Consider the following 22,764-nt stretch of genomic DNA (forward strand, 5'->3'; position numbering starts at 1 on the left):
CAGGCCGTCTCTAAGGGTTTACTTGCTATCCATTAAATCACCACTTTGACAGGTTTGACAGCGAACAACTAAGACCTCCTCCTACACCCCGGCGTCTCTCTCTCATCCGCAAGCGAAAACACTCAGAGAGCAAAAACGTCCCTGATCATTGGTGCAGTTTCACTCCAAACCAAAAGGGAGTCTCGTCGTTTTGCTTAGCGCGACAGCCGGTATTCATATTTACGTAAGGGCCTTGAAGCGTTTCCATTCCCCCCCCCCTCAAAGGACTGGTAGGTGGAGGCGGGAGTCGCACGGGGCTCCCATCCTTCCTTCCCTCCGCACCCTCCCTCCCCGCCCGGCTCAGATGGGGCTGGGCTGGGGGTGGTCGTCGTCGGGTGAGTAGGCGGGTGGCATGGGGCAGGGTTTGATGCCTCGGCTCTTCATGTAGGAGATGAGCTGGTCGGGGATCTCGGCCAGCACGTCCTTGGCCAGCCGCGCCATGCTCAGCACATGGTTTCCCGTGCGGTCCATGTAGTCTCTGAACGGGACAAACTGCGGGGGGTGACGGAGGAAGAAATGTTTAACTAACGTTTAACGTCATTTACAACGTACGCAAAAGAGTGGCGCTTTTCAACCGCCGTGTCACGGCCAAAGGAAGCACATACTGTACATCCCTCCTTTTGATGAGGTGAGAGTGAGAGGAAACAGCAGCAACATCTCACCTGTACAATGTCTCTCTCTGCCAGCTTCCCTCGTGAGGAGATCCTGATGTCATCACCATCCAGCTCCACCATGGCTGCAGAGAAGAAGAGTGGTTTGAGTGTGTTAGACAAGCATTTCACAAGTCCTATATACTGTCAATGGTCCTCCTAACTCACTCTAGTGAGTCCTAGTATCCAAACATGCCATGTACAGTATTAATCAGTGAATTTTCAAGTGGATCGAGCGGAAGTCGAAGTCATAGACAGAAAAAGCACACCGAAATAGGTCTGTTTAAAATTTGTGTCAATTTATTTGGACAGTCCAATGAAGACACTCGACTATGTATCAGGTGACACAATGTACAGTAGATGTCCAACAAAGTGTCACTTGCCTATTTGCCGCACCTCTACACACACGTCTATGTAACAATACCCTAACCTGAAGATTAAACCTATCATTCATTTTCCACTGCTTTGTGGTCTGGTACCACATTGCTACCAACCAGCACCAGTGCCTTCTTTCAATCACCACACTATATAAACGCAATCTATTATTATTATTATTATTATTGAAACTAAATTCAACCGATTTTAAATATATGGATCTGTTGTGCCCTTGCAACTCAGGGCCGACGGTCAAAAGAGAATAAATGGCTTAAACATAATCCAGATATTGAATATCTTTACAGACTTTACACGCTATTTTGAGTATCACCTGAGACTCAAAAGACCTTTTAGTGATACATCCTGGTCACTTCATCGTAAGTTGAGTATCAGCACAGGGCTACACTGGGGCGGCTTTAGCTCAGGAGGTAGAGCGGGTTGGCCAATGACGCAAGGGTTGGCGGTTCGATCCCCGCTCCCTCCCAGCTGCTGTTGTTGTGTCCTTGGGCAAGACACTTAACCCTCCTTGCTCCCGATGGTGTGTAGGCACCCTGCGTGGCAGCCTGCCGCCATTGGTGTATGAATGGGTGAATGTAGAATATCTACTGATTGTAAAGCGCTTTGGATAAAAGCGCTATATAAATGCAGGCCATTTACACTGTCTGTATCCAAATAAAGTGGCACCATTTGTTGAGAATATTCAAATATATGCAACAGCTGTTATTATAGCTGGGTGAAAATCCTGCTGGTTGAGGCCAACATAAGCTTGTTGACAAGGAGCTCCCTAGTTGAAATTCTGTGTTGGTTTAGATGAAACAAATGATCCTTTGTGTAAACACAGAGCACAAAAACAGGTTTCCAACGTGTTTTTTAACACATCGGTGCCTCGATGAACTTTATTTACTTCTCTCACCGTCAAACTCGGCTTGTCCAACTCCAACAATGATGATCGACATGGGGAGTTTAGCTGCCTGTCATGAACGAGAGGAACACACAGTCAGCTGTCAGTCAAACGGCACATAGTGTATTCTGAACGAGCCCTAATCAAAATATAAAGCGGGTTATACAATGTACGTTTTCCCCAACGCATTGATTCTTCATTCTGTAAATTCGGTCTTAATCTGCAAATCCGCTTCCCAAGATTAGCCACATACAAGAAGGACGAGGTGCGAGATAAGATCAACACAAAATGATCTACAGCATGATTTCTCCTCTGTGTGTGTCACGCTGCAGTATGTCACATAGATTGGGGTTGTCTTGGCGTTATTCCACTCGGAGGACCCGGGGTTGTTACAACATTTTGCCAGTAAATCAAGGCACATTTGTAACGACCACATTACACGGATATCTTTCCTACTCTGGTATTCTACATTGTAAAAGACACACAAGGTTACTTTGCCCTTACAGAAAAAACACATGAGGTTCACATGTGTCCACATGTGAACACATGTGGGGGGAAAATGTGGACACGTGGACGCATGTGGTGAAAGTGAAACATGTGCAAAATTACATGTGATCAGATGTGCAAAATCACATGTGATCACATGTGATATTGTGAAGTTCATGTGGTTTTTCTGTAAAGGATGTCGTCACAGAACAAGGCAAATGCAAAGTGCAAAAATGAACCAACATCAGCAAAGTCAAATACTGTATTCATAAAACATGACTGCCTCTTCCTACACATTCCCATCACACAGCCTCTTATTACTTATTCATGCTGGTGGCTTTAGGGGGTAATACCATTACCTTTTAATGGCCAGTGCTTTAAGTAAAACAATGGCCATTCATAATTACAAATTAAACCCTTTCTTCTCTATGGGATATAAACGTTTAATATGGCTTACTGGGGTACCTGGTTACCACGCCCACTACATGCATTTAGATTGCTGTTCTGATGTGGGATGTGTGTGGATGAGAAAGTTCTGGCATGAATGAACGATCTACGCTCGTGGTGGAAATCCATTTGAAATGGTAAAAGTAGGTCAGCTTTCCTGGAAAACCTCCCGAGGGGGGAAGCCTGTCACGGATAGGAGTAAACAGACTTAGGAGGACCACCCTCTCCATATTCGCCATCATTATTCTCTCTCTCTCTCCCTCTCTGATTCTCTCTCTCCCCATTTTCTCTGCCCTCCTCTGTAAGCTCATCCCTTCTGCCCTCTTGATCTCGCAGAGAAACATCATGTACCCATATCTTCTCCGACTCTCTTTCCTGCATGCAAGTCCCAACAAACATGCCCGCCCATAAACGCCACATCACATCCTAAAGTATGTAGACCTGCGATGCATTATTTAGTGTACAGGGATTGTTACTTTGCCTGTACTGTAAGGAACCCAGGGGATCTCACACTACACACAGCAAGCTGTCTTAAGACATCCCTCCTCCTCCTCCTCCTCCTCTCATTCCACCGCACCACAGTTGTCATGCAGAAATATGTAGTAGATACCTGTTCTCACAGTCCATTCAGGTCCTCAGTGAACCTTAAAGGAACAGCTCAAGCTAAATCCAAAACACATATTTTTCCTCTCACCTGTTAGTGCTATTTATCCATCTACTGTAGATCGTTTTGTGTTAGTTGCCTGAGTTTTGGAGATATCTGCCTTCTCTCCAAATACAATGGAACTGGATGGCACTTGGCTTGTGATGCTCAAAGCGCCAAAGAAATACATTTGAAAAAGTCAACAGCAGTGTCTCTTTCCTCATATAGTAACTATTTTCTTTCGACCAAACTACACCCACTAGCTAGAAAATAGTTCCTAGATGAAACTGCTCACCAGGTCTGTGGATTATCTTAAGCAACCGGGTCATGACTTTTGGGAAGAGACATTGCTGTTGAGTTTTTCAAATGTATTTTTCTGGCGCTTCGAGCACCACAAGCCGAGTGCCATCCAGTTCCATTGTATTGGAGAGAAGGCAGAAAACTCTATGCCCGATATCTCCAAAACTCAGGCAAATAACACAAAACGATATAGATGGATAAATAGCACTGCAGGTGAGAGGGAATATTATGTATTTTGGATTTTAGGGTGAGCTGTCCCTTTAAAGGACCACCCTGACTTTACGAGAGTGTGGCCCATTGGTCAGTCACCACACCCAATACATGAGGAGAGCAATGGCACCAAAACGATCTCTGTGAGTCTGGTATAATAATGCTCTGTCGCTGTGCATGCTGATGGTGTGCCATACAGTACAGTGCAGCGATCGTAGGCCACTGTCATTAACCTGAAAGTGAGAAAATGAGAACTTGTAGCAGCTTAAAACTGGGCGGTTAGTTAATGTTAATGACTCCGCTAAAGCTGTCAGGCTTGTTTATGGGTCTTTCACACATTTTGACAAAAAAGACTGAGAACTTCCACTGGCAGGAGATGACTCTTCCTGTGAGACTCGGAGGTTAACATGTTCTGTTTATGCAGGAACTGAGTGAAATGAGCCAGATGTTAATGTTTTTTCTGCTCTTCACTAATGGACTTCATTAACGATGAGATTTTGTTTTCAGACATTATGAATCCACAAATCATTACTGAATACTAATTGCCTACGGTTACTTAACATCCTCCACATACTGTATGCTACAGCATTAGCATAGCGCATCGGACAGACACAGAGATGACTTTGGTGTTAATCCTCTCAGATATTGCGTAAAAGTGACCAATTGGCCAAACTCCCAAAATGACCATCAGCAGTCCTTACAACATTCCCAAAAGATATGTGTTCTGATGCTATGTGTAAACTAAAGACACATAAATAAAATACAGTTCAAAGACCACAGCACCGGAGGGCATGAATAGAGGCCATTTACACCTGAGATTAACATGCGTTTTCTGCCATCGGATTGCAATCAGATTGTGCTTGACCACATTAGCCTGATTCCATTTACACTGGCGTTAACATGCGTTTTGGGTGATCAGATTGCAATCTGATGGCAATTTGATCACCCAAAATGGGAGTCCTCTCAATCCGCATACAGTTGCTGTATCCAGATTGAGAGGACACATTGCATTTACACTTGTGTTCAATGTGTACACAATGCGTCCCTGACCACTGATCAAGATTGCAATCCTTCTTCAATGTGTCTTGGGGGCGTTTACACCTGTACTTTCAAGTGGTCAAGCACAATTGATCACAATCTGATTGCAATCTGATGGCAGAAAACGCATGCTAATGCCAGGTGTAAATGGCCTCACAGACAGCAAACGCCACAGAGATCAGAATTGCACATCTCGTTGTTTATGAGTTTATCTGTAGAGGAAACGGGCTAAATGCCAGGTGAGGTCATTGGCTCCTTTGCTCTGCTTTGTGGCGTGGAGGAGGAGAGGGCTGCCAGGTCCAAAGGTTTGGCCCAAGCAGCTTAGACAGGTCCAAGCAAGAGGTGGCAGCAGCAGGACACAGCAGGTTTGGCCCAAGCAGCATAGACAGGTCCAAGCAAGAGGTAGCAGCAGCAGGACACGGCAGGTGTGGCCCAAGCAGCTTAGAGCAGCAGACAAGATCTTAAAAGGAAGGTGTGGCTGTTCTAATGGTTTGACTAACAGTCGCAAATTCCCTTTAAACCCAGTCTGCTGGGGGTCAGAGCACCGCGCTGGTCTGACGGCGTTGCCTCGGCGACGAGTCCTACAGTCGTGTTCGTATTCCGGCGCTACATGCGATTTCCAATATACCGCCACTGACGCGTTAAATACCTCGTAACTCAACTGAAGGATTACATGACATGCTCCTGTAGGGGCTGAGAAAATTCTACAAAGATTGTGCTACTGAAACATTTTCAAAACCAACTGGATAACATGGTGGTCAGTCACAGTAAAAAAAAAGAAGAGATAATTCCCCCCCCCCCACCCAACAACAGTGATTATGCAACACATACATACAGGTACAATACAACAATAGTTTGGAAGTTGAAAGGTTGAAAGTTTGAAAGGCTACCTCAGATAGTGCACTTACTGGCCTCAGATAGTGCACTTACTGGCCTCAGATAGTGGACTTATTGGCCTCAGATAGTGGACTTACTGGACTCAGATAGTGGACTTACTGGCCTCAGATAGTGGACTTACTGGACTCAGATAGTGGACTTACTGGCCTCAGATAGTGCACTTACTGGCCTCAGATAGTGCACTTACTGGCCTCAGATAGTGGACTTACTGGCCTCAGATAGTGCACTTACTGGCCTCAGATAGTGCACTTACTGGCCTCAGATAGTGGACTTACTGGCCTCAGATAGTGGACTTACTGGCCTCAGATAGTGGACTTACTGGCCTCAGATAGTGGACTTACTGGCCTCAGATAGTGGACTTACTGGCCTCAGATAGTGGACTTACTGGCCTCAGATAGTGGACTTACTGGCCTCAGATAGTGCACTGGATAAAACCAGTCAATTAAACCTGGTGAGCTGGAAGAGCCTCTCAGCCTTCTTGTGGAGCCTCAGTAAAAAGGGAGGAATAAAGTACTGGACAGAACATCCAAGTAATGCGGAAGGGGGACAAGTGGAGCAGAAAACATCCCATAAATCCTCAAATCTCATGCTACTGGCTTATAACCCTTCAAAGTAACAGAAAAGCTTGCAGCAGTTCTAGTAAACTAAAAGCAATGCCAATGCCCTGCAGAGAGGGGGGGGGGGGGAAGGGGGAGAGAGGGAGGAGGGGGAGGGGAGGGAGAGAGAGAGAGAGAGGGGGGGAGAGAGTGGAGATCCTCCAGGTCGTAATAGTGCAGCACTCACATTCACTATGGCCTCCTTGGTCTGGGCCATGTCTGATATAACGCCGTCAGTGATGATGAGCAGGACAAAATACTGCGATCCGTCCTGCACCGCCGCCGCGTACCTGTAGGGGGAACGTCGGTACAGTAACGGTGTTGAGACAGCAGCAGACTCGGATACAGTAAAAGCCTAAAAATAGACACAGCCTATATGGATTGACGTAAAAACAAAAGCTTAAAAGGAAATTCTCATGAAAAGGCAGCCGCAGTAAAAAAAAAAAAAAAAAAAAAAAAACCCACACATGAAAAAAATTTCCCTCTGTGCCCACAGAGTGTCACCAAGGCTTAATAGACATGTAAAGAAGTAAAATATGTTGTATAGCTGTTCATGTCTCAGAGGGCTCTGGAGACACTATGACGAAAGCCATCAGAGACTCCACACGGTGAGGGTGGCCTAGATTCAATCGGCCATCATCGGCTGTGCCATGAATAATGTATTAAAGTGTTTATACAAGTGGTGCCGGCTTATTCTTTCACAACATTTTGGTTTGCCAACTGTAGTGCTCAATTGACCTGATAAGACTTGTTAAGTGAGAGGAAGGGGGGGGGGGGGGTATCAGATCATGGCGACAGCCAAGAAGCGGTCAGAGGTGGAGGCGTTCTCTTCCTTTCACTTTGCTATTTGACTGCGTGGGGTTGACATTTTAATCAAGCGGCGTCTCTTTGAAAAAAACAACAAAAAAATTCAAAAGGGGATGAGCGATGGCTGATGTTAACGAGGAGATTAACGAGACATTTTGTCCTCCTCATCAGCCACACAATCATGCGGAGCAGCACGCTCACCGGAGCATCAGCAGAGGCGTAACGATGCAGCTAATGCCGTTGCATTGGGGCCTGCGACAGTTTAGGGCCCGCCCCGCACACACACAGCCCCTCCTCTTTATCTCACCACCATCATAATCATACAACTCTCCAGATCTATGATAAGCTTTAACACTAAGCAGTAAGTACAGTATGTACAGTATAGTAGTCTATGAGCCAATGCATGCGCTCCATGGTGTCACATGACACATACATCATTAATTCACCAAATAAATAATAACATTAAACAGTTTATTTTAGATATAGTGTCAAGGTGTGCCGTCACAGAATATGTTTTCCTCAGTTATGGTGAGTATCACACACTTGACAACAAAAGGCACCAGGGCAGCACCATCACAAGAGTAGCACCAGCTAGAATACTATTTTATAAACAGCGTAGAAATGTGTTGAAGAGACAAATGAATGCAGAATATTGCCCTTTTTTAACATCATACATTCATACAGTATCAGGCCTTTTTGCCCCTCTAAGGCACCCTTCATCACCATAGTGTATTTCTTTAAAAAAAAAACTGCCGCTGCCTTTTTGTTAATTTACATTAATTATTGATGCACCACTGGGCAGCAAACAGCACCGGAGCAGCCGAGGACCCACACGTGATCGCCAGCCCACTATAACGTGTTAAAGGGATAGTTCTGATTTTTGAAACCCTAGCCCTATTTGCTACTTACCAATGATGATGCTGATTGGTCGAGTTCTTTCTCAGCACAATCCGTGCTGTTCTTCATACTAGCTCTGGCTAGTTGGGCACAAACTAATGCAAAGTCAATGGGGTCACGCTGCTGTCTGTGCAAGCTGAAGGGTGCTCATTGACATTTCCTCCACAGTGTGCGCGCGCACACACACACACACACACACACACACACACACACACACACACACACACACACAGTGCACACAAAGTACATTTCAGTGAGCCTCGGTCAGCTTGACCCCACTGACCTTGTATTGGTTTGTGGCGAACTACTGTATCTACAACTACAACGAAATATCTACAAATCATGTCTAAATCCTATAGATTAATTTGTTTTATGGTGTGTTTGGATCAATTCACTTTGTCCAATAATCGCATTCCCTTTTGAACTCCTCCGCTAATCCCAATCACTTTACCACACCACACCAAAAGTCTAAGAAGCAATAGAGAGGCAAAGTGACCGCCTACTTCCTGCTTCAGCAGCACTGTACCAGAGATTTTCATCCGCCATTTTTTCGTAAAATGCTTATAAAAATAGTTTTACTTGTTCAAACCAAACGGTTCAGATATATTTAGAAACAGGAGAGATCGCATAACATTCCACTCGGACCAAAACGTAAAAAAATGGCGGATTTAAAGAAAATATTTTCTCTATGTTTTTTTTTTTAAGTTTTGGTCCGAGTGAAATGTTCTATGGTCTCTCTCCGATTCAAAATATAGCTGAACCGTTTGGTTTGACGAAGTAAAACTATTTTTATAAGCATTTTACGAAATGTCTATGGGAAAATAAATGGCGGATAAAAAATCTCTGGTACAGTGCTGAAGCAGGAAGTAGGCGGTCACTATGCCTCTCTCTATGTAGCATCCGCACTCAAAAACGTCAGGTACAAATTCCCAATTTCTATTCATTTCAGCCTGGCAGCCGAGTGTTTATTTTCCCTATAGAGCAACCGCCACTCACTCTCCTCCTAATGCCTCTGATGCCTCGTCTGCTTGCTGAAGGTTATCTACAGATTGACAGGACGACTGTGCTGGGATGCTTGGGGGTGCATGTTTGCGTGCGTACCTCGCCACGTGGTTCACAACAGGAGCAAAGTTGGTGGGTCCATACAGCTGAACCGTCTTAAGGCTTTGATGGTAAGCGTCGAGAATCCCCTCCATACCGTTACAGTAGGGGTTCTCAATGTTGCCATTCTGATGAGAGAGACACACAGAGAGAGAGAGAGAGAGAGACACACAGAGAGAGAGAGAGAGAGAGAGACACAGAGAGAGAGAGAGAGAGAGAGAGAGAGAGACACAGAGAGGGAGAGAGAGAGAGAGAAAGAGAGAGAAAACACACAAGACATAAATGCAAAGTAAATAATAAAACTGAAGATGGGTTGGCTAAAGGGCTTCAAGGAATATTTCTAATCAAGTCTATAACAAATATTTGAAACCTCACTTTTTCCGTCCATCCACAAGTGTGGGGGATGAAAGAATGAGGTTTAAATTATTCTGTGAGATGAATCTTAATTCCTACATTTTAATGGAAACATGAGAGTGAAAGCAGACGTTCTCCTGTAGACTAGGCTCCTCATTAGACTGAACTGTACACAGCAGCCGGAGCAGCACATTATCTGGCTGAGAGAAGCCAAATTGATTTGAGAATCCTTCAGCCTTAGAGAACCTCATTTGCACTATAAAAGGTAAATGGAACTCACTCGCTAAATTATGCATCTCATAGGTGGCGCCGGCATTCATCTCAAAATGCACACATCCATACGCAAATGAGCGTGCAAACACAAACATACCCGCAGATGTTGGAGAGGAGATGAGAACACAAACTAATGCTCAGGTCCATGGGAGGACAGAAGAACTCATATTCACATCGATTCAGCTCAGCTACATGAAACGTTCTGAGGCGGCGTTGGTGCACGAACATCTGCAGGGGCCTTCGAAACCCTGCAGAGGTCATAGTTACCAGAGGAAACTCGTGGGAGACCCTCCCATCAGGGGGCAGCTTGGCACCGAATCCAAGAGCCGGGAACATCTTGTCACTGTCGTAGTCCTGGATGATCTCTCCCACGGCCTTCAGGGCCATGGCATAGGCGTTCATCTGGTAGGGGTTCATGTAGTGGAGCGAAGTGGACTGGGATGGATTACCTACAGTATCAAGACAGGAAAAGTCAGAGTCAGTGATGTTGCACAATCGTTAAGACCATGAGGTGGCAGTTGTGAGCAAACTGGAGTGGATGCTCTGAATCCGAGTTGGGGATAGTTGATGCTATGATGGCTGCAGCCAGTGTTGCCAGTGCAACTTGAGCACTGATGACTTGGACTTGGTACTCGAGCATTTGTGCATTCGGACTCGGAAGTTGGAGACAAGGAGACGTTTCCCTGCTCCTAACCGGGAGCACACTGGATGCAATCTACTGTACTGTGGGTAGGCCATTAACTATGGATAAGTACCTCATACAACCACACGTCAAAAAATCTGAGCTATCCCTTTAATTGACAAAGACTTTTTTGTTGTTGTTGCTGCAACCAGCAGCTCTATAAGTCACTCTGTCGGTTGGGGCGGTCGGTTGATCCACAAAAAGTTCCCTACACAGCGGGCACAGTTTTCGCCCATAGGAGGCTGACATTTGGCATGAAGGTCAAGTGTGTGTGTGTGTGTGTGTGTTGTGTTCATGTCAATTGGCTAAAAGGGGGTGGCAGGGGGTTTCGAAATGCAGGGTGGCAGAGGCAGAGTAGGGGGGGGGGGGGGATTTGCATATGTGGTTGCAGCTATTGCGAATTTGCGCTTGTTTTTTGTTTTGGTTTGTTTCTTTTGTAATAGGCCCTAATAATAATTTGCCATAAGATATTGATCGCTGTGTTCATACAATTTCGTCCAAGGGCAGGCACGTGTGTTCCACCTAAAGGCGGATTCACGCTCATGTTCAGTAGGCTAACTCCGGACTCAGACTCAGGTAACGGGGACTCGACTCAAGTCAGATTCGACTCGCACTCGTCTGTGGTGACTTGGACTCGGACTCAAGATGACTTGAGTGAATGTTGGCACATTGTAAAGCGCTTTGGATAAAAGCGCTATATAAATGCAGTCCATTTACCATTTACCATTTACTTGACTACAACACTGGCTGCAGCACAGACAGGGTTAACGGTGGATGTTCATGACGTTCTGTTCATTTTCTGAAGCCGACGTGTAAATTGTGCAATTTTGAACACTCAGGCATCCATTTCCATAATTCCCTTTTATACAGTGCAAATCCATTCAGGAGATAATACGCCAAATGAAATATCCAGCCCCCACTTTCATTTGTGGAAAATGGCATCATAATCATACATCAGCCTACTACACAAACGGAAGCAGAATGGCGCTGGATGTTCGCTGGAGCGCTCACCATTTGAAGCTGTGAAATCAATGGCCACTGTGAAGTGAATCTGAGTCCTGAAACAGAAGAATACAGAGAAGGATGCTGTTAGCAAAGGGAGGGCAGGAAATCCAAACTCAGGTCGCAGCACTGCAGCTTCAGGAGGGGCTGAGTGGGTCAAACTACCATCCTTACACCTCCTCCCCAAGGTCTCCTCCAAAGATGTTGCCACAATTTACCTACTTTGGTTTAGTGCCCTAATTCTGCCAATCTGTTCAGAAGCAGCACTGCAATTACTCCTATTTCAGTCTGCTCTCTCCTCCAGCTCTCACCTTGAGGAGTGCTGCGCCACATGGCTCACTCAAGCGCACAGCCTTGATAATCCACACTTTTTTGTATATTTCACTTCAGCACTTCCGAGGAAATGGTTTCACAGCTGCCTAGAAAACCAGTTACACTGCGAAGTTACACTGGTTACACTGTTACCCAGTTACACTGAGAAGCGTCGCTAGAAACGTGCCGCTAAAAAAACCATTGTTTACGCTCTCTTGCAACATGTGTCACGGTTTTCCGGCAGTTTTTAGGCATTAATAAATGTAAAACCATTTTCAACTTGTCAGCGTAAAGGCATGGAGTTGCCCCACTCGTCACTGCCTGGCTGATTCCAATTCCACTCAGCGATGCTCCTCCACTCAAGGGGAGCTCCATCAGTAGCTAAGGAATGGCGCTCTCCATGGCGCTGAAGCCGTGTTGACTCATTTTGGCCACTAATTAGCCATTTTTACCCATTTACTCAGCCCTAATTGGCGAATTCAAAAATCCAGCTCCGTTAGGTCACCTGCAGGGGTACTCTTTTTACGTGCGATCGCACGTAAAATGGCACGCATTTGGCTGTGGCCGAACACAATTTCTGCACACGCAGACACACACACACACCCAGACTTTGCATTCATATTATAGGATTTGGTTACACCTGTGTTCCTCCTGCCTTGAGACACAAAATGGCTGCTGTGAAAAAAGGTTGATCAAATCAAGCAGAAATGGGTCTTTCCTTCCTGTTTTGATGCTGTTTGATGTGGTAGGAACTTGAAGGAACGGTGGGACAGAGGAAAACACAGCTGAAAAGCTGATATTAGTGGTCTGTTACACACCAAGCTGTTTTGCCCGCCTGCCTGCCTAGGGTGGACTTTGTGAAGTGGATGTGCCCGCAGCGATGCTTCTTGCTGTAATCGTCCCCCTAGGCAAGTCATCCCCAGGCACCGCGCACGGCCAGACATCAGTCTGTTCGGCTACTTTGAATTCAGACCATCCCCGACATTCTCTTTTATTGAAGTGATAAATACCAAAAGAATCACAGTCGGGATCAAACCGCTTTTTCTTCTTCCTTTCTTTTACCAAGTTAAACATCAAAGGAATCTATCTCAGTTTGGTTGGTGTTCACATGTGCAATTTGAATCTGCAAGTAAGACTTACAAACACACATGCTACAGGGGATCATACAGGTCCCTACAAACAGATCACAGATGTGCTGTTAACTTCTTAAAGCTATAAAAAATATGTTGGTGGGTTGTTGTTGTTGTTTTTACCAGCAGAGTACCTGATCAAACTCAGCATCCAAAGCAACGTTTGAAATGATAATGATGTCTTCACACATCACCTGGAAAGGCGTGTGATAAATAAAGAATCAATTCCCATATGGTTTCAATCAACATGAGTGAAGGGAGCTGTTTTAACGGTTTGACAAAATACATGCAGAAAAATATTGTATCAAACCTGCACAAAGAAAAACGTCCGCTCCCGGTTCTCTCCATTCTCAGTCGTTGTTTTTAAATATTCACGTTGTCTTTTCGAGGCGCGGGAGCATTCACACTACACCGTTTAGTGTGAACCATCCTGTGCATTATATTGTCCAGCCTAATTAATCTCGATCATCATTATCATCAATGGAACATTTTAATGATTTCCCACTCAACGCATTTGCTCGAATATCAATCAAGCCACGCAAAATGTCTGAGAAAAAAAACAACCACCGGACGTGATGTTTTATTCATGATCGCCAGGAGGACCTTGAAAAGAAACTAAAACACGGCCCAACTCCTCTCGGCTTGGATTTGAGCCCGTTAACCGAAAGAGACGAGCTGGGAGACCGGGGGGGAAAGCACCGGAGCGGAGCTGAGGCACCGGAGCAGAGTTGAGATCAAAGTGTGTGTGCTCTTTTGTTGTGATTAACGCTGATTGCCTTTCCTGACTTCACCTCCATTCAGAAATCCCCCCAAGGCATTGTGTTGGAGATAATGGCGTTTTTCTCCTGGGAGAAACTCTGACTCTCCGGCTCATTCATCAGCATTGAGTTAGACTGCTCCACTGACAAAGGGGAATTGTGAGTCTCGACTGAGTTCTGTGGCTAGCTGTAGCTGTGAATGTGTGGCTGCTGCTGGAAACGCAAGGTGGTGAGTTGGAGTTAAGGTGCAGCTTCACACAGTGGAAACTGGCCACAATAGAAACGGCGACTGTCAGTCAAACTTGGCAAATGGATCATCAAAGAAGAGAAGCCCATATAACACTTACATAGCAATTACTGCTTTCTGCGGCAAACTGACGCACGCACAAAGAAAAGCTGTCACTTTTCATCTAAGAGCTTATGATTGATGTCTTCTAGAAACGACCTCTAACCTCTTTGAACCCAAGTGCTGTAGTGGAGCGCTGGGCTTGCTGCCCTCTGGTCTGACCTCTGCACTGTAGGGACCTGGGCAATCCATTGTTCCCACCCACCCCCACCCCCCGCTCCACCACCCTCTTTCTCTGTTGTTCTATTAGGTCCTCTCTACCGCGTGATTTCTATTCGCACATAGGATAAGCAATAACCACGCCCTGTGGCGCCGGGATTGGCCAGGAGCATTGAAGCTTGGGACTAAAGCACCTGGGTTTTTTCATCTTTTAAAATAAAGATGTTAAAAAAACTATTGCTTGTTACATTTTCAGTGCTGTACCTTTTCTTTGGGTAAGAATTGAGCTTGAAATTAACGATATGATACATTATATTATATGAGCTATGAACGTGAACACAACACCGTTTATATTATTGCATGTTTTTGTAGATTGTGTACATTGTGTAGATTACAATTATTATGCTTATTATTATTATTACTATGCTAAGGAAGGTAGGTGACCATAATTAATTTCAATGTCCGCTCTCAATGTCCGCTCTCGAAATCGCTGTCCGTTCTCAAGAGCTATTCAGTTGGTTCATGAAATCGCTGGGCTGCGTGCCCTCCAGTGTTGCTCCTGGCCAATCCCGGCGCCACAGGGCGTGGCTATTGCTTATCCTATGTGCGAATAGAAATGACGCCTCTCTACCCTATACTACCACTCCATCCTTCCAGATTCCAAGAGGATGTGCTGGATGAACGGGCTGGGGAATGAGGGGATTCTCATTGGTGCCACTTTCTATTACAACAAAGTGCTGTGAGAGAAACAGGTCAACAGACCATGGACAGACACACACACACACACACACACACACACACACACACACACACACACACCTCAGGGAAATCAGTATCGGCTGCTGTCTGTCTGTGGCCACCTGGAAGAGGAGTTACTTCTATGACTGTGTTCAGTTAAATGGCTTTGGCTTCACTCCTTGTTTTACTTTGCTTGCCAAAGCATTGGGGAATTGTTAAAGCGGTTGGAGCTCGAAATAGGCCCCTTTCACAGCAGCCATTTTGAGGTCTCAAAGCAGGGCAAACGGGGTGTAACCAAATCACATGAATGATAGTTCCACTCTATTTAGGTGTTCCACTGCCAGGGCCCTCATTAATGTTACTTGTTGTTGCACCTGTGTTTACACTGCTTTGACACTCACAATGGTTGCTGTGAAAAGGGCCTATTGTTTGAAACAGAGAAATCAATACTTGATTGTTGTTGTCTTATATGCCATAATATATTTGCTAAACCTCTTGCAAACCACCAATGGCTATATTGGCCTTGAGTTATTTCTCGTTCTACTCTAATGGCCCATTTCCACCGCTGGTATCAACGCGGCCCCGCCCAGCTCGTCTCGCTTTTTTGTCTCATTCCACCGATCAAAAACGTGGACAGCCCGGGTTGAGTCGGGGTTGAGTCGTGCTGCTTTTAGTCCCTGCTCTGTTGAGGTTCTAGCGCTGTGAACCTGGGTTCATACGGTGACGTGAAAACATTGTAGACTCGGGAGAGACCATAGAACATTTCACTTTGACCAAAAACTAAAAAAAACAACATCAGAAAAATATTTTCTTTAAATCTTAAATTAAAATTATTTTTTTTACGTTTTGGTCCGATTGAAATGTTATGCGGTCTCTCCTGTTTCTAAATATATCTGTACCGTTTGGTTTGACCAAGTCAAACTATTTTTATAAGCATTTTACGAAATGTCTATGGGAAAAATACTGTAAATGGCGGATGAAAATCTCTGGTACAGTGCTGAAGCAGGAAGTGACGTTCCACTTTGGCCTCTCTATAACTTCCAAATGGCCTCCTACAACTCTACAGTACATTATGCATCAGAGCTCGGAGTCAAACTTCACTTCGGCACTGACTCGCTCACTGACTCGCTTGGCGTCTCTGCTGTTTCACGGCTCTCTGTGCATCTCAAAGTGACAGTCCATCAACTGTTCCGTTTGTGCATCACCTTGGATTAGTGAAATTGGTGAAAAGAGATAGAAACACAGCAGTGCCTCACTGAGTTCTCCCTTTAATTCAGTCTGACAAGCAGCATAATGCCAGGATTCTTTGTGATGTGAAATCTGCAATCTGGGTTGGGATATTATACTGTATGTATGTAATGTAAATGAGTGTGTCAAAGAATGGAGTTATTCCTACAGTCTCTTGATATGGTCTGAGTTGGCCAATTACCGACACATATTAATGAGACTCTCATTAATATGTGTTGTTAATTGGCCAACCCAGACCATGATATCAATCAGCAAATCTGCACAATGTTTTTACCATTTAATGAGCTTTGCCCAGATAGATGTGATGGCACAACAGTAGAAGTTATAGAAAGTTCGGGGGGAGATCTAGGCTTGCAAGACTGGGATTGCAGAAAACTGTTATGATAGTTTCTTGTTGGGGCAATTCCCTGGACAAAACTAAATACAAGCATGTCATGCATAAATTGAATGTGCTCTGCTTCTGCTTCTGGGCATGTACAGGACTAACGGGTGGTCCCTCTGTGTCAGAAGAACAAGACCTGGAACAGCACAAAGCTTTAGAAGACCATCTCAAAAGATATGAAATCTAGGGCACATCCCATCTCCTCCTCCCTGTGTTCCTATAAGCCCCCGAGATAACCAAATGAACAAACCACTGTACATATCACGTACAGGTCTGTGCAGCAAACTACAGCAGAGGCAGGCAGGACTCACATCTGAGAAACAACTCCCTTTTTCAGGAATCAGTGATTAATTATTAGATAAAAAAAATACCATCTTCCTATAAAAATGCCATATCGCATTCTGACCATAAATCAGACTTCACCAAAAATGAAAAAGAAAGAAAGAATCAACAGACTAATATCAGTCTCACATTGCAGAAATTTGGGCATGTAACTATTAAACCTTAAAAAGACCTTCATACAATACTGCTCCAACATAAGCCATTACCCAGGCAATCTCAGCGAGGATTTCATTTAAAAAGAAACATTTCAATATGGCATATGTAATGAAAAGAATATAAATCTTGCGTTAGCCTCTCGGGATCACTTTGTGCAGCTTTTAGACCTTAATGACCTCTATTTTGCTATATCCTTGCCCCAGTTGAACATGAATGAAATTAATGAAAAATTAATTCACTGTGAAAGCAGTCGTGCTGTGTCGGTGACGTGAGGGGAAAAGAAATGGCTTTTTTAGCCTCTTGTGCAAAAAAAAATCATCTAAAATTTAACATGCTAGTGACCGTGTTTTAGAAAGCGAGGGGTGGCAAAGGAAAGCACATTTGAGAGAAGAGGAATTAATCCCACATATCTGTTTTATTCAACTGAGCATCTGAATAAGAACTGGCTGCTTCTCAACTTTCTGAATGGGAGGTTTTGATTAGAACAGCCAATACCTGTAAACTGTAACAGAATCGGTGATCCGATTCTGTGATTTCTGCCATTTAACTTTTTTTTATTTCCTCCCCCAGCCATAGCCATAGTATTGTGCTGCGTTCAGGTGCTGTTGGGAAAGTACGACAAACGTACTTCTGAGTAAGTGAGATATATAGACTCCTGACTGCTTCATTTTAGGAAGGACAAAAGTAAAATGTATGTTCTTCTCCACTGTCTTCAGGAATGGTGTATCATTTTCCATAGACACAATTCATATTTCCGACCATAGATCAGCTGCTGCTGCCAACATCAGTAGGCCATCTTATTAATTTTACACAAAAAATCTGCAATGCACTCTACTCCAACTGGAGTAGTTTAAATGCGAGATCCCTGTCAAACAAGACTTTTAATAATTCAATTATTTATAATTAGGGGATTTGCCCTACTTAGGGATTCTTCTCTAGTCGTAGTTGCGTCACAAATCTCCTAGCAACCGCGGCTGGCGCGATCCGGGAGATCCAATGTTCTTTATTTATAAATGCATTAAATTATGTTTTGCTTAAATCGTGTTTTTATTTTGTAATCTCCTAATGGGATCAGGCAAACCATCCACAGCCAGTTCAATAATGAAATATGTAACATAATGAAATATGTTACGTTATGAAAGATGTAACTGGGAGACAATGTCTCGAGAACACCACTTTCCCCCCTTGACACTGTTCCAACAAAATTTGCTTCTTTTTTATTCTCACAGAAAGTTAGAAAATGTGAAAAGGTTGGCGTGCTGCTCAGCGTAAAGTCAATTGTTGTGCTTTTCTTCAAGGTGCTCCTGGCTCAGAATTGACAAAAAATGGGCAAAAGAGGCCAATTGACTTGTTGTAGTGTATCTTTAGCGGGTCCAATGTATTGTACACTTGTTTACAGGGGAGATAGTGTAAGGAAGGAAGGAAAGAAAGGAAGAAAGAAAGAAATTAAAGAAAGAAAGAAAGAAAGACCCTCGTCTGCCACAACGAAGGCCGTTTGGCTGAAACGTGCGGGCATCTTCCTCACACCATCTCCCCTGTTACAGAAAGTGGTTTCAAGCCGACAAATGGCTTTCATGAATCAAACAAGATTCCTGAGATGCCAACTCCAGTCGGCTTTTCAGGTTAGTGAAGACTAACCCTAAGAGGAATGCTACTGCACATTACATGAATGTGCTGTATTGTCCTGAGAATACTTAGGTAACCTATGACCTTCCCTTAACAGTGGACTTTCTCAAAGTTCAATATTTCTGTCCAGCGCTACACTCGTGATACACAGATGTACAGACCTACCCACCACTTAGCCCCGCTATGACTCTTACGGGTGTGACGTCATCGTCTACCCTACAAGAGTCCCGTCTCCGTACATAGACTTGCCTGCGACTCTCGCTCCCAAGCTGTCTAAATCAGCGATACGCACGTATTTACAAGTGTCACAGAAACATTTCAAAGTCGCCTACTAGAGAAGAAGGGTTCATAGCTTCTCGACGGCGGGGTTAGAAAGCTCGATGCTGCTCATAAATGCCTCTTTTCATCCGAAGTCTGTGCTGGTGATATTATTTTTTACAGAGCTTTCGACCAGAGTGGCGCTGTTGAGCGCTGTGATGGTTGGGAGCTCTAACCCGGATGAAAACCCAATGAAAACCCTCTTACCTTGAGTGTGTGTGTGTGTGTGTGTGTGTGTGTGTGTGTGTGTGTGTGTGTGTGTGTGTGTGTGTGTGCATGCGTACGTGTGTGTTGTTAGAGAAAGACCTTAATAGGACAGATTTTGCAGCCATCAGTAGCAAAGCAGCAGAAAAGTAAAACCAGGGCAGCCACTGACCCAATCAGGAACATTTACATACGCGGTAGGTTGGCCGCCCTTAATTAAGCTCTAAGATCCTCTCCATATTTCATCGTAGTCATTAATATTCATTCACACTTTGGCCAAGGCTGTAGACAAGATTGCCTCCTTTGGGGGACCCACTCCGCTCACATATGGAAAATTCCAGGCCACTCAAAGTAAATGCAGTTTCTTAACACATTGAAGTGAATGTGGACTAAGTCCAAGAACCGCCAGAGGCGGCGGGGGACGTGCTTAAGAGAATGAGCTCGGGGAACTGGAGTAATGCAACTAAAAGGTACTGTAATCTGGTGTTAACCTCCGGGTGGTGCAGCAGTGTCTGCTCTCTAATGCACAGTAAATGTTACGAGTGTTGTTCTTGTGGTCAGCCAGTCCATCAAGCAGTGCAATTACACCGTTATTGCTTAGGTGACCGCAGGGAGCCGGGTTCAAGCAATGTGGTGCAAAGCAATAGAGCCGACCAGTCACCGCCCACCTTTCCGCAGCTCCGGTCCCGGAAGAGAATTCCAAAAATTCATTTTCTCCACAGACGTTTAGAAAAATCCTTATATAACGGGTCCATAGACATAGCACGTGGGAGGATCACGCAATTCCTACGAGTTCCCCTCCCTCCGAACAGGCAGAATGACCAGAGGAGGCGCCACTTCAGCGACCAGGATATTGCATGTTTTGGTGAAGGGGTTCCTATATGAAGGAAACCCCCCAGGGGGCACAGTCGGGGAGAACATGCAAACTCCACACAGAAAGACCTTTTTGACGACCCCACCCGGGCGGTGGGCACTCGAGGACATGCGGACGCGGGCACGCACTATATAACGGGTTTTTAAGCCTGCAAACCAATGGTCTATGGAGAAAATGACGGGGAATTCTCTTGCCAGAAACCGGGGGGCCGCAAATAAGTGTTGAGCTATAGACGGTTTTCACGGAATTGGGTTGCTATGGGAACCGTTTGGACCCTAGCTTATTTCCTGTCAGCTATTGTATTAGCAAACATTGCAACAGGAAGTAAGCTAGGGGCAATTTAGAATGTTTATGTTGTCAAATGAAAAGCGTCTATATTGGGTGATACACAATACAATAGGGGCGGCTTTAGCTCAGGAGGTAGAGCGGGTCGGCCAATGACGCAAGGGTTGGCGGTTCGATCCCCGCTCCCTCCCAGCTGCCGTCGTTGTGTCCTTGGGCAAGACACCTAACCCTCCTTGCTCCCGATGGTGTGTAGGCACCCTGCGTGGCAGCCTGCCGCCATCGGTGTATGAATGGGTGAATGTAGCCTATCTACTGATTGTAAAGCGCTTTGGATAAAAGCGCTATATAAATGCAGGCCATTTACCATTTACCATATACACAAATACAAAAAATAGAAATACAAAAATACAGTAACGACATAACGGACACAGACAGCCAGGTAAAGAACTCACCCTCCTTTGATGTAATCCAGGAAGGTGTGCTCTGACTCCACACTGAAGGACAACAATGACACCTGAGAAACAAACGGCCAAGCAGATTACCTCATGGTTATCCTGCACCATGGCAAATTAAGGCCAACAAAATTGACCGATTGACACGTTAACCACTGACCCCCGGGCCAACCACCCCGCAAAATGATTCATCCAGGCAGAATGAGTTTGATGCTCAGTTGGTATATTAGCATTGCAATCACTGAGAGAGCAGAGCGTCCATATGACGGCGCACCGATGGGTCAGTGTGATGGATAACTAGGCTCACATTTTAATTACGCAGTCAAAGTGCTCCGGCGATAACGACGCTGTGGCTCTCTTCTAAACATCAGTCACTGGGCCTCACTAATAGGATCGAGACAAGAGTCCCTTTATGCATCGCTGTGGACGTGGGCTCGTGAGTATGTTTCCCCATCTGCTAAATATTCACTGTGGGAACTGGGAATAGAACAAAACACTTAAAGGAACAGCTCACCCTGAAATCCAAAATACATATATTCCCTCTCACCTGTAGTGCTATTTATCCATCTATATCGTTTTGTGTTGGTTCCCTGAGTTTTGGAGATATCAGCCGCAGAGTTTCTGCCTTCTCTGCAATACAATGGAACTGGATGGCACTCGGCTTGTGCTAAAGAAATACATTTGGAAAAACTCAACAGCAATGTCTCTTTCCAGAAATCACGACCCCGCGTTACTCAAGATAATCCACAGACCTTGTTATGAGCAGTTTCATGGAGGAACTATTTTCTTTTGACCGAACTACACCCGCTAGCTGCTAGCTAGTTCCTACATGAGACTGCAAAAGAAAATAGTTCTTAGATGAAACTGCTCACAACAAAGTCTGTGCATTATTTCGAGTAACATGATTTCTGGAAAGAGACAATGCTGTTGAGTTTTGCAAATTAATTTTTCTGGTGCTTCGAGCACCACAAGCCGAGTGCCATCCAGTTCCATTGTATTCAAGAGAAGGCAGACATCTCTGCGGCCGATATCTCCAAAACTCAGGCAACTATCCCAAAACGATACAGATGGATAAATAGCACTACAGGTGAGAGGAAAAATATGTATTTTGGATTTTATGGTGAGCTGTTCCTTTAACGGAGCTGAACTTCTACAATCGCCCCGAACGGGAAACTTCCTGATGAATACTGAGAGTGAAGCGGGGCAGAGGTGTGAGTGCACCTGATGGTTGTCGGTTCTTATCTCACAACTCGCAGACTCACCGTCCCCGAATTGATGTATCTCTTTTTCTTGATTCTCTTCTTGGCATTCACCACCTAGCACCGATGCAGAGCAGAGAGAAGGATAATGATCACGTCAAACTCTCAGAGCAATCCGTCTTATCCAGCCCCGTGGGCGAGTAATAAAAGCATATTTTGTCCTCCTCCTCCTCCTCCTCCATGTATGTAAGGGTAATGGACTGGATCCAATAACTGCAGTAGGTGAGAAGGAGATAGCATTGATCACGCCTCGCGGGCGGACACAGATTACTTAGGATGATTTGTGCACGTTACAGTACCGAGCCTGGTGGCGATAGATATCTCTCCATATCTCTGCCCGAACCATGTATTCCTAATAAACAAATGGTAGCCAGTAGCCACACGCAGACAATTACAAATTAGTTCTGGTATGGGGGAAAATGTGTACATACGGCACGTAAACACACACACACACACACACACACACACAAACACACA

The 22,764-nt window shown here is 44.9% G+C and overlaps 1 protein-coding gene across 1 annotated transcript in view; it reads right to left on the reverse strand.

The window, feature by feature from the left end:
* Positions 1-339: 339 nt before the first annotated feature.
* cpne5a (copine Va) overlaps positions 340-22,764 on the reverse strand; it is a gene marked incomplete at its 3' end in the record, with an annotated part of 96,031 nt that continues 73,606 nt past the window's right edge. The window contains exons 13-21 of the mRNA XM_083639261.1: positions 22,291-22,344; positions 21,029-21,090; positions 11,708-11,754; positions 10,282-10,463; positions 9,388-9,515; positions 6,770-6,872; positions 1,978-2,035; positions 702-775; positions 340-531 (exon numbers count right to left, since the gene is read on the reverse strand). Coding sequence (XP_083495387.1) covers positions 340-531; positions 702-775; positions 1,978-2,035; positions 6,770-6,872; positions 9,388-9,515; positions 10,282-10,463; positions 11,708-11,754; positions 21,029-21,090; positions 22,291-22,344 — 900 coding nt within the window. The remainder of the gene's footprint in view (positions 532-701; positions 776-1,977; positions 2,036-6,769; positions 6,873-9,387; positions 9,516-10,281; positions 10,464-11,707; positions 11,755-21,028; positions 21,091-22,290; positions 22,345-22,764) is intronic.

Source organism: Poromitra crassiceps (genome assembly GCF_964638095.1).
Source record: "Poromitra crassiceps genome assembly, chromosome: 6".
NCBI lineage: Eukaryota > Metazoa > Chordata > Actinopteri > Beryciformes > Melamphaidae > Poromitra > Poromitra crassiceps.